The 13,240-nt window shown below is 43.4% G+C and overlaps 1 protein-coding gene across 7 annotated transcripts in view; it reads left to right on the top strand.

Annotated features, from left to right (window-relative positions):
• The window catches only part of LAMA2 (laminin subunit alpha 2), a 3,379,260-nt gene that overhangs the window by 2,683,141 nt on the left and 682,879 nt on the right, over positions 1 to 13,240 (top strand). For all 7 annotated transcript variants that reach the window (XM_069234829.1, XM_069234828.1, XM_069234823.1 and 4 more), the window contains one exon: positions 2,999 to 3,209. In XM_069234829.1, coding sequence (XP_069090930.1) covers positions 2,999 to 3,209 — 211 coding nt within the window. The remainder of the gene's footprint in view (positions 1 to 2,998; positions 3,210 to 13,240) is intronic.

The raw sequence follows: 13,240 nt of genomic DNA, 5'->3' as shown, positions 1-13,240 counted from the left end.
AAAAAATTGACCCAAACTGGTGGAGGCCAGTCTGAAATGAGCACTAAAAAGGACTTCCATGGCCGCACGGCAATCTGGACGCATGATAGGAACTCATTGTGTGCAACAAGATGACTGGGGTTTGGAGCAAGAAGATGCCTGGGTTGAAACAACTGCTATATGGTCGCACTGTGACTTGTGAAAAAGGATTGCATTCAACCTTCGAGGATTCTGAGACTCTCTGAGCCATTTTTTTAGAACCTGAGCTGATTATCAAGTAAGGGTCTGGGTGGTACATGGGAGGGTCTCATCTAGCTCTGCCCCTGGCCTGGTCAGAGCTTCTGAACCCAGGCAAGCAGGGGCATCCTCCCTGGTACAGCATTACTTCATCCAGTGCACTTTGTGACACAGCAAGTGGGCTAGGGAGCCCGAGGCCATGGGCGTCAAACCCATTATCAGCCGGGGCTCTGGCCTGGGGTCCAGCCAGAGCTTCTTATCACAAGAAAACAGGGGAGGCTTCTCCGGGCCTGCAAGTCCCCCTGCGGCACTAAAAGATACAGTGGGACAGGAAACATAGCCCAGGGCCAGGGGCTTCAACCCCTGGGCCCATTGGTGCTCTAGCCCCAGGCCCGGTGAGAGCTTCTTAGCCCAGTCTAGTAGGAGAGGCCACCCCAGGCCTGCTGGTCTACGTCTATGGCACTTTGAGACATGGTGGGCTAAGGAATCAAGCCTAAGGCCAGGGTCTTACACCCGAAGATCCTGCAGGGTTCTGATCCAAGGCCCGCCAGAGATTCTGAACCTGGATAAGCAGGGGAGACCTCCCCAGTCCTGTGGGATGCCATTCTAGGCACTTTGCAACACCTCAAGTTGGAGAAGGGAGCCCAGGGCCTAGGGATTTTACGCCTGGGCCTGTTGTAGCTATGGTCTTGGGCTTGGTCATGGATTCAGATTGTGAACCCAGACAAGCAGGGGAGACCTCGCCAGCCCTGCGAACTGCTTTCCTGGACACTTTGCATCATGGCAGGCTAGAGAAGAGAACCTTTGGCCTGGGGCATTGACCACAGAGCCTGCTGGGTTTCTGACCTGGGACCACGTCAGAGATTCTGAACCCAGACAAGCAGGGGAGATCTCCCTTGCTTGCAGGACCTTGTCTCGGGTATTTTATGGCACAGCTGGCTGGAGGAAAGAGCCCAGGGCCTCGGGCTTCCACCCCAGGGCTGTTGGGAGTCTGTCCTGGGGCTCAGCCAGAGCTTCTGAGCCTGGGGAACCAAGAGAGAAATCCACCAGCCTGTGGCACCAAATCCTGGGCACTTTTTGACATGGATGGAGAAGGAAGCCTAGGGCTCGGAGTTTATACCCCTGGGCCAGTTGGAACTCTGACCTGGGGCCCAGTCAGACCTTCTTATGTAGGTCAAGCAGGGGAAGCCTCCTCATGCCTGCGATACTCTATCCTGAGCTCCAAATGCCACAGCAGCCCTTGGAACAGAGCTCAGGCTTCCACTCTTGGGCCAGCTACAGCTCTAAACCAAGGCCCTGTCAGATCTTCCTATCCCAGACAAGCACAGGAGGCCTCCCTCGGCCTGCAGGCCTCAATGCTGGGCACTTTGCAGGCACTTTGCAACAAAGCTCACAGAAACCACATCTCTAGAATTGTCATCATGTACCTTCCAGAATGCTACCCATTTTTGTAATCAGTGCACAATGAGGGAGACACCTGAGAGAATGTAGCCGGCCTCCTGGGGCCCTGACTGAGATTTAAGCCCTAAGTGGGACTTCCAAGCCTGCTGGAAATTCTGAACACTGAGTAACATGAAGTAAATGCAATGTTTTGTTTACTTATTATGTACAAAACATCACCAGTGATGTTGGCAAGGCACATTTTGCACCAACTGTGTAGTCCTGGTAAAAGACTCATAATTTGAATTACGCCCATGCCTCGTGTCTATGCAAGTCTTGATCATTTAAAGATCCATCCAGTGGCATCATTATTTCTGACGGCAGCATTTCTTTATGGGTTCATAATTTCATTCATTTTATGCTGTTGCAAAAGTGTTTTCGGAATATTGTAAGAAGTTATAAGGATTCCCAATTTCAATCAACTAATATTTTCAGGACTTTCAAAATGATATTTCCAAAATTCAATTAGACACTGCAAAAAGAAAGCCTATTTTTCCTATATGGAAACACCTCCTCACTTGTAATGATGAAAGAACATTAAAACATAGACCTACCGCCTTCTACAGAACAGACCGGGCTACTTTCCCTTACCTCAATTCATCCTACCTATTGGGTCAAGGAGATTTTCAAAAAACGGGTCTATGCTCATATGGCCTTGCAGTAGCATACTCCTTTCCATTAGTTATTGTGTTATCTTTCCCTACACATATAGTATTTGTTAACCCATCACATTCTGTATGCGTGCTGTCAAATGCTTACACAGTTACACACACACACAATTCACACAAAAGCGCACATGAATGTGTATGGTGAATATTCCAGGCTAGGCTTGGATTTGTCACACCAGTGTGAATTAAAGGAAACACACTAATGGGAGCTACCAAGAAAAGGTGATCGAGTGAGATGTTAAAAGGGAACATAATTTGTAGAGTTTGGACGGACTACCCAGACAAAATGCAAGAACGGCACTCATAAGCATCAAGGTGACATTATGACTATATTCTGCATTACACACAAGACCCCCTACCTGGAGTATTGTTGATGCATTGGTCATGGGACTGTATCTGTGCATGGTATCTGTTAAAAAAATGATTCATTCAGCCCTGCCACACTGAGATCGGTAATTTCTAGTTGGTAGAAACTTACAAATATCACACTGGAATCTGATTGCTTAGCTCCATCAAGAACTTTATTTTTACTGACCATATGATTTTCATTTGACATGGTGGTGGTGTTCTTGTCCCTCTATTACTTATTGGCCCACAATCAGAAAAGATCATACGATTGACCTAATCTAAGCCCTGGCATTGTTTTCACAAATGTCTCCTTTTTCTGATTCCAGAGCTGCAGAAGGTCTTTTGCTGAAGGTAACAAAGCAGTTCATTGAGCCCAGGGAGAAGAACCAGGAGTTAAAAGATGAGGTTAAAGATAAGCTGGCATCTTACAAAGCCAAACTGGATGATGCTTGGGACCTGCTGAAGGAAGCTCGAGGAAAGATCAAGGAAGCTGACCGTTTATCCGCAATCAATCAGCGAAACATGACTGACCTGGATGTAAGTATTGCTGGTGTGGCATTTTATCAAATATATAAAACACTAAATATCAAAAACTTGTTTTAGTTGGTAAAAAACGACGTGAAATTTAGTAAAACACGTTTTCAAGTCTGCAGATGAGTAACTTCCCCTTGAGAACAGTGCCACAGAATGTGTACTTAAAGGGAGGGCTCGTTGCTTGGCAGAAGCCAGTGCACCATTACACAATTCACACTGCTGACTGGTGAGGTGCCTGCCAGTAGTTGACACCTGGCATTGTGGACCCCTCTTGTCACCAGCTAACAGGTGGGTATTACTGTATAACTATGCAGGCATTGCTAGGCTAATAATATCACTTCACGCACAGTTTGAAAGCAAGCATTGTTTCCCATATATAGTCAAAATGTGACTTATAGTGTGGGCACCAGCGGTTTGCAATGGAACAAGCTTAACTAAGGACAATCATGGCCATTAGTCCTTTCGGTCCTTTTTCCTAACCTCCAAAAGCAGTGGCGAGTTTGTTTTTGTAATCAATCTCTGCTAATGTGTGCATTTCTAATGCATGGAAATACTGGTAGTAATTTTACCTTGATAGCTCAAATATTTTGTATGGAATAAATATGGATAGATTGAGAATAATTTCCATGTGCTTTCAAAAATGTATTTGTATAGTATTTGCTTTTTTTCACATTAGCAAATTTAATTACTTACCTCCCATTTAAGTTTTGTGAGAAATTAAAAAAAGGGACAAAACATATTTTGCAGCAAAAGTATAATATACGTCTCTGAGAAATAATGATTAATCTAAGGTTAAGCTTCAGCCCAATTTGAATTCTTCTACCCTCTTGCACCATTTGCTTGACTTGGACAAAATGTGTTAGTGCTGTGCGAATGCTAAATTTCATCCAGTAATGTGTGAAGTTCGAAAACGAGCAACTGTGGAAAGATGTTAGTTTGTGAGCTTCTAACAGCAGTTAGAACATCCTTTTAAGGATATTTACCTATATTCCCATTGCCAAATGTATCCAAAGTTTTTTCGTTTTTTTATTAAAAATGCACCACCAAAAATACTGTATTTGAAAATTAAGCAAAACTAATTTCGATTATAATAATTGTGATTTTGTTTTCATAATTGTCATATCAAATCTAATTCCATTCCCTTGAAATAATAAAAGCCATGGAACTAATTTGTACAAAGGCCTCAAAAAGCTGTTGTTACTTCTGAAGAAGAAATGTCAACACGAGTTAGTCAGAAATAAGAAAAATCTGGACTCCAGAATTCTATATTATCTTTTGTGCAGTGATTTGTGAAAAACCTTTTTTAGAGTTAATCTTAGAAAACGCTGTTTGTAAAGCCTTTCTACTACGCCCTTTTTTTAATTTCAATACTTGATTAAGTGTTAACTATACTCGGGAGCAGATTGATAAAAATGTCATGCAATGCAAAGCAGCAAAATACCTTGCTGCGCCACGCTGCATGACAGGGAGAGAGCAGGAATGTGCCATATTTAACAATATATGATGCCTTCCTGACCTCTCCTTGCACTTTTGCACGATATGGTGCCTAGCAGCAACGCAGGTACCCTTGCCGTCTGTGTTGCAGGCAGGATGTTTTTGGTGCCCAGAAACAATCCTCTGAAACATTTTGCTCTTTCTATATGTGCTGCAGAGTGCAGTATACGTAGAAAGAAGAAGAAACAAAGAGAAATTCTCCTTGTTACGCCTCCCCTGGAAGGCACAGCATTTTGACACCTTCCAAGGTGTACCTCTCTTGGCAAATCTGGGAATGTGCCAAAATCTGTGGGTGGATGTGTGGGAACATTCATGCTCCACCCATGGAATGCACCCCTAGGTCAGAGAAATGGAAGGCAACGACTTGGACTGCCTTGTGACACTCCAGGTTTACCAACCCTTGCAGGGCCGTGGCTTGGTAAATCTCAATCTACGTTTTGCGTCACCCTACATCCCCATGCATGGAATGAAGATGACACAAAACATTTGATAAATATGCCCCTCATTATCACCATTTCCCATAGTTCATCGAGCAGCAGGTGTGACATCACTTACAGAAATGACTGCAATCCTCTTGATATCAAACAACTGTTATCCCTAGCATCCCATAAAAGATACAGTTTGAATATCTCTCTTATCTTGGGGACACACTTGGGTAGCTTTTACAAGCTAACATAGGTTGGAATTTAGTGAGTCTCTTCAGAAAAAGGTTATAGCAGACATATATGTCACACCCGTCTTGCTGGCTATTCCCCTTTGGAAGAAAGTGTTTTTAATGAAAACAGATGTGTCAAAGGACTCGCCAAAGATAGGAGGACACTATCACTCTTTTGGACCATCTAAAAGAGTATATACACAACAGACAATTATATCAGTGGGAATTTATTATATACTCACATATATGATTAGAAAATATGGATTAGAATTGTCATGAATATTATAAGATCAATAACAGAGGCAAATTAAAGCAGACTCAAGAGGATAAAAATACTGAACATTTTAGTTCTTTACTGAAAAATTCTAGCTTACATTTGTTCTCTGAAATGACAAACTATATAAAACTCTCCCAGGTACCTTGGCATGGCCCATGTGACTGAGCAGCTGACTTATAAGGTGTTATGTCATTGGGATGTGCACATAGCTCAGTCGTGAACATTTACTTCCCCCCTCCCATTAGGACAGGCAGGAACATATAGGCCCTCATTCTGACCCTGGCGGTCCTAAACCGCCAGGGCCACGGGCAACGGAAGCACCGCCAACAGGCTGGCGGTGCTTCAGTGGCCATTCTGACCGCAGCGGAAAAGCCGCGGTCAGAAAAGGGGATCCGGCGGTTTCCCGCTGGATTTCCCCTGGGCCAGAGAATCCTCGCCGCCATGGGGATTCCGACCCCCTTCCCGCCATCCTGTTCCTGGCGGTAAAACCCGCCAGGAACAGGATGGCGGGAACGGGTGTCGTGGGGCCCCTGGGGGCCCCTGCATTGCCCATGCCACTGGCATGGGCAGTGCAGGGGCCCCCTAACAGGGCCCCACAAAGATTTTCACTGTCTGCTATGCAGACAGTGAAAATCGCAACGGGTGCTACTGCACCCGTCGCACCCCTGCAACTCTGCCAGCTCCATTCGGAGCCGGCTTCCTCGTTGCAGTGGCTTTCCCGCTGGGCCGGCGGGCGATCTTCTGGCGATCGCCCGCCAGCCCAGCGGGAAAGTCAAAATGACCCCCGCGGTCTATTGACCACGGTGCGGTCTTTTGGCGGTTTCCCCCCGGTGGGCGCTGCCCGCCGGGCTCAGAATGAGCCCCATAGTCTTTCTTTCTTGCTGTGTTGGTTGTTTGGGGAGGATAGTATAGCTGTCCATTAGAAGGCACAGGTGCTTAGTATCGTGTTGCTGGGTGAGAACACATATCCCATTACTGCGCTCATTCTCTTATTGACGTGTTCCAGGAGAAAGTGGAATGGAATCAAATTATCTTAGAAAGCTTTCACGGGCACTCAGCTTAAAATCTATTAGTGAAACCCATAGCACTATTATTAGCATTATTTTTATGGCAACACACACTTTGACCCTCATTAATAGTCTGGCGGTCACTAGACCGCTAGACTCATGGATGGCGGTCAGACTGCCACCAGTGCAGTGGTCCAAGTGCCATATTTCAACCCAGGCAGTCAAGCTAGGGTGGTACCACCAGCTCCACCAGTACCAGGGATCCCGGTGTTCTGGCAGTAGGTTGTGGTCCTAATCCACCAGAGCAGCCCTGCCCTGGGGATTACAACCTTATTCTCCACCAGCCTTTCCTTGGCTGTAGCACCGCCATGAAAAGGCTGGTGGAGAACAGGTGCAGGGGGCCCCAGGGGGACCCTGCACTGCCCATGCACTTGGCATGGGCAGTGCAGGGTCCCCCCGGCCAACACCCTTGCAATGTTCACTGCCTGCTTTGCAGACAGTGAACATTGCAAGGGCGCTGGTGCACTCTGCATCGTACAGCATTGCCGTGTGGGTACTCCATGGCTGATCTCTATTATCTGCCTACTTTATTGGGTGACAGTATGTTAGAATACTGTTGACAAACATATGCCCTAAATATTACTTACACAAACATCATCCATTTGAAGATGATGAAATTTGTGTAAACAAGATTTAGGACACATTATTTCTGCCAAATTATATTTTGGTTTATGACATTCTGTTACCCTACACTAATGGGTACCAGCAGTTCCTGCTTTCCTTATCGGATTGGTTAGGTTATCTTTTACACCTAAGCTGAAAACATCAGAGCAGACTGGAGAGTGATTTGGGTGAAACTGCAGCCCTCTTTAATGCCATGTCTGCCTGCTTGCTATTCAAGACGAGGTAATCTAGGGTAATCTAGAAAAGGGTAAACTGAATTTTAGTAAAGCAGAGATATTGCTGTCAGACACTTATACTAACTTTTAGTCTTCCTCCCGATGACTTAATGTTATACTCTCTTACTCGTTCATCAATTGAGTCTGGAATTTAGATTTGATCTGGTGCATTTTCTTTTTACTTAAATTAATACTGTGACCTCTTCCTTCATCTTTTCTTCTCTGCATATTTTGGAGCATTCTTCTGACTCCTACTCATTACATGGTTTACTTCTAAAGTATGATCTGCTGGATTATGATAATTCTCTCTACCTTAGCTCTGCCACATAAATTATCAAAAAAGCTTCAAATTATTTATCAGCACTAGGAATACCATTGATCTTCTCAAGAAAGCTTAGTTGCCACCATTAACTAACACTCAAGCACTGCCCTTGTGACTGTGGAGTGGTTGGGTTGAAGACGATAGGGTCACCGTGTACTTAATGTCTCCCCTTATCAGCTCCCCATTACCATTCAACATCAGTGTTCTGTCTGTAGCAGGAGAAAACATCAGTAGCTATAACACTTTGTAGTTGTCAATACCTGCCTTCCGCTCTCCAAGGGAGCTGGAGGAACCCATAAGTGCAATCCTTTCCCTTCTGCTCCCTGCTTTACACTGTGGTCTGCATGGGGTGAGGCACTGTGATAGGCAGGTGGGGGGGGGGGCAAAACCTAGACACTGGAACCTACAACATACTGTATAGACAGGCACTGCATTTGAAAAGTAAACTTTAAATGTCCTCTTCTCCATATGTTGATCTACAAGATTTTCTTGAATTTACAGAACATGCTTCTCAAACCTGAGGTAGACATCCATCTTGAGTCAGTGCTCTTACCTATGTATTGACAAAAAATCCTATGTGTCTTCCAGAGATCCTTCTATGGTACTGAGAGTTAACAATCATTCTTTAGTTTAAGTGGTGCTCTCATAAAAATTACTGAGAAAAACAGAGTAGCTGCATCCTTAAAAGGTCTTTAACTTTAGAGGCAATATTACTTCCTTTATAAGAGTTCTGCCAGGAAATCCGTCTTTATCCTTACACCACTAACTCAAATTTGGTGGCCATCTTGGTGTTAGACATCTCCTAAAATTAAGGTTTCTGAACTCAGAAACTCTCAAGGACTCAAAGGTTTACAACATCATCAACCAATCCTCACCCCAACTAAGGATCTCACAAGTTATTTTAACTAGCCACCACTGACATTATAGATAAGTTATCCTCTTTCACCCAAAGAGCTGCAAAGGAAATAAGCAAAACTCCTCGTCTCCCTGAGCCACTAAGGAGCTCAATTAGTTATGAAAAACAGAAATCCTGTGAAAACTTGGAGGAAGCTCAAAACTACTGAACATTTACAAGGATTGAAATCACAAAGACTAACTGATAAATAATGTAGAGTACTTTAGGCCTGGTCACATGCCAGCAATTGCTTTGCAAACACACAGTTTGTGACCTGACCTTCATATTGTTCTGCAATGGATGGACTAATCTATCACAGTACAAAATGGCCATTCAGTAGCATTAGCACAATCCTGTCCACATGAATGTAAATAAGACATGACTCACTTTGTAAGTCTCACTAAATGTACCTTGAATGCAGGGATCAGTGGCCTTCCAGGGGCAGCAGACCTTTACACTGAATTTGTATTTCCAGAATGAATTATTTTTTGTATTTTATTCCAGTTCTATTCTCTTCAAGGAAAATGAGTCACAATTTAAAAAGTAAAACAGGACTTACGTGAATGGCACTATTATTGCTTGCACAGATCACATTTTATTTGCTGGTTTATCATCCAGAAAAAAATAGCAGACCCTTCTCCGATATTATAAGAGAAAAACCTGTCTGTTTACTTGGCAGGTAAAATGATGCTTTCTGTCCACTGGGCTTCTACTATTTTGTTCATTTGTTTGTTTTCTCAAGTATACATAGTTCACCCAGATGTCCACGTGAACAGTGCTGACTTTACAGAGAACAGTCATATTATTTAAAAAAGCATTGTCATGGGTAATAGATCTAAGCTTGTTTGACCTATTAACTTTGCCAATGCTTTGCTGGTGCTATGCAGCATCAGCAAAAATGCCAAATTCTCTTTGGCAAACCTTTGACAACAGAAAAAAGAGGAAAAATGTCATGCTGCTGCAACCACATTAGTCTCTAGTCACATGCATGCTTAAGACATTTGATCAAGCATGCGTCACCATGCATAAATGCATCTAGAGAATGAACCAGGTGCCATTTTTAATTCACCGATCCGAGATGGCAGATGTCACTTGCCACATTCAGGTCTAGAGAGCAGCCCAGCAGAAAATGAAGCTTGTAGCCCTCCCAAAAAAATATATCCAATAAAACTTTAACAAAAATATGGACTACGAGGAGTGGAAAGCAAAGAAGGGGCGGGTGGGAGGACCGGATGTGTGGATACAATGGGGAATGGGCAGAGGGTGAAGGAACAATCTCCACACCCCCTCCAAAAAACAAAGAAAACTAAGGGTCAGTGAGACTCTTGCCAATGTCCTGGCTTGTTTTAATACCCCCTTAATGGACATCGTCTTTCAAAGACAGGCTGGAAAGCCACCTTCTGCAATGTCTTCCTGTTCGTCTTCTCTAGCACCTTGTGATATAGGCTCCTCACCGAGTGACCATGTGAAGGGAACCAATATCACTTGACAGACCGTGGCACCGTGCGAGTTGTCAGGACTGATGCTATCAGCCATTGCCCACAGATCTGGGTTTTCATGAAGACAGGAGAAGGAAATAAGGGCCTTAAACAAGGAAGACGCTTTGGCAGTCCAGTTCTTTCTGTGCAGTTCATGGTGTCACCCAGACTATTGTACTTACGGTTTCAAGCCCCTGTTTACCCTGGGACCTGTGCTGGGCTCGTCATGGCTGGTGAGTGAAGCACTCTTGCACGCAGAGGGACTGATGGAATTGAATTACTGTTCATGTGCTGATGAAGGAATGATAGCTAACACGAAGCCTGCTGGAAATGAACTGAGAGCAAACACAACTACTGTGACAGAATCTGCAAGTGCTATTGACCCATGGGTGTGACAGGAAGGCCATAATATGTATGTACACTGCCATGTTGCAAAAAATATTGAAGAGACTGGGACGCAGGAAGGGAAGGTGGGACGAACAGAGCCCAACCATTGGCTAATAATGAATAGACAAAGTGTACTTTAAATGTAAAAACGTTTTCATTCAGTAGTGGCATTAAATACACTCAATGAAATTACCTCCATCATACTAATATGCATTAGAGGGTCATTCATTGGTCGTATAGTCACTGGGGCCATAATTGTATGCCAGCGATGTGCCGAGGAGGAGGCAAGAGCTGTTCAGTAATTGCCGTTTCTGTGATGGAGATGCTGCAGTGTGTGTCGTAACTGACGAGAAGGCTGATGACGAACAGCCATTGGAATACCTGTTGGGACTCCTGAACTGCAGGAAGAGAAGGAATCACATATGCAGGGTTTACAGATTTGTCATTGGAGTCAACGAAAAGGCGGGTGACGTGGTGTGTAGCCACTTCCGCCCCGCTACTGTCGAGCTGGTTAAGAGATTTGAAAACATGACGCATGTTGAAATTACAATTGTGACTGATGTGTGAAGGTTAAAGGGGGGAGGAGGGGTAGATTTGAAATGTGTGTGTTTTTTTAAACTCGAGGCTATGTCAGGTGATTATCCCACTTAATATGTTTTTAAGTGATCTGTGCTCCGGACTATTTCTGTAGAGATGGGCTTGTGGTTAACCAATGAGAAGTGCTTTTTTACGAGTCGGGGGGGGCGTAAAGGGGGCGGACACGAGGATCGCTCTTTATCACACTACAAGGAAACCGTGGAGATATTTCGGATCGGACTATTAAATTCGGGATATGCGGTTAAACTCCTGCAGACAATGCAGCAATGCTACTACTGTGATGATACTGAGAACCAGAGTTTCTTTGTCGGTTTGTCTAAGAACTGGTCTTACCGTTAGACTGCAGGTGCCTCCTGTTTACACTTTTCTGTACTATACAGTATTGTGCATTACACAATCTTTGTAATAATATGTCATATATAGTTGATGAAAATCGATAAAGAGATACTTAGAAAAAAGTACGGTGCTTAACCCATACTCCACCGTAACACCACACTCGCAATATCCGGAGGTTTTGCACATACATGCACACATCCAAATATAAATACAATGCAGACACACACAAGCGCTCTGCAGACTTTAGGTTAAGGTTTCTGCGATGAACTGCAGGCAATGGATTGCTACGAGTAATTACTAATTATTTGCCATAGAACTTTGCTTAGAAATAAGTCATTAGTTCCCACAGAATAGCTAGTTCTTAATTTGAACTTCAAAAACTGTATTTGGGGTGGTCTTAAAAACACTAACCACAATCTTATATATGCTCTTTTGGGTATTTGACCTGTGTCTGCCAAACCTCGAGTGAAAGCCGGAAAGCTATCTAAAGGGCGGCGTCCCTGATAGATCATAATGGTCATGGCACAGTGAGTCGCATCCTGTGAATTTAGCTTATGAGCCATACCGCAGCACTCACAACAATTTCTGAGGCTTCAGACTTATAGGAATCCCATTGATTTTCTAATAATCTTCGTTCTAGCTCTTGAAAAAATCAATCATTTTCAATTAAACGTAAAATACGACTGATACAGTCAAACAATTATTGACAGCTTCAAAATATTTTGTGTGCATGCAGCTGGTATGATAACACACAACACAATGACTTAAAGATCGTACTGCAGTTGTGCAACTTAAGGTGCATGCAGTTGGGCCAAGGCATCCTTGCCTTTTTGCAAAGTTCGTCAAATTACTAGTACTGAATTAGGTCATAGTTACCAATCTTAGACAATATATTATTTGCTACTGTATTTTTGTGTGATGGGTGTTTCGTATCAAACGTATGGTAGGGCAAAAACTTGTTTCTTTCCCTTGCTGTGATGTGCTAGGTTATAGTAATACCTGTTACGTATGGTGGTGTTAGTGGTAAAAACGGTGGTCGGAAGCACTATATGGAAATAGAAGCTAGAATTATCTACAAACAGAATAACATTTAGTGAGCAAGTGCTTTATTAAAAGAAGAACATCCTTAGTGTATGCTGGTCGCTCTCATATTCAACGTTTCTCACTCACCGAGAATGACGAAGGAAGATATAGCAATTCTGATGCATCTCGTAATCAAAAATGCAAATATGTGGTCACAAACTACTTAAAATAGACTTTGTACATTGGAAATGAGAAGTAAAGCATCTTATTCTGCCAGAAATAAATGGCAATAGGGTATTGAAAATTCATCTATATGAATTATGAAAGTCTTAGGAAACAATGGAAACTGGTTACATGTATGCATGTGGTATTTCTAAAGCAGAAACCTAGCCAAAAGGTAAAGGAGTACTGTCAAGGGACAAAAAAAAGCCATTGATTGACATGAGAGGTAGCTGATTTGTGGACATTTAATCGATTGTAAAATAGCGTTCTTTAAAGAGATGCATCTTCAATTCCTTCCTAAATTGGAGCAGCGTTTGGGTAGTCCTCATGTTGTTCCAGATCCTAGATGCATAAATGGAAAATGCCTGCCCTCCTCATTTTTTTGTTACATATTAGTCTGTTGTCTTATGATGTCCTAGTTACAGAGTGCAGAGAACCACCA

The sequence above is a fragment of the Pleurodeles waltl genome, chromosome 5 (genome assembly GCF_031143425.1).
Source record: "Pleurodeles waltl isolate 20211129_DDA chromosome 5, aPleWal1.hap1.20221129, whole genome shotgun sequence".
Lineage (NCBI taxonomy): Eukaryota > Metazoa > Chordata > Amphibia > Caudata > Salamandridae > Pleurodeles > Pleurodeles waltl.
This window is presented reverse-complemented; position numbering and strand designations above follow the sequence as displayed.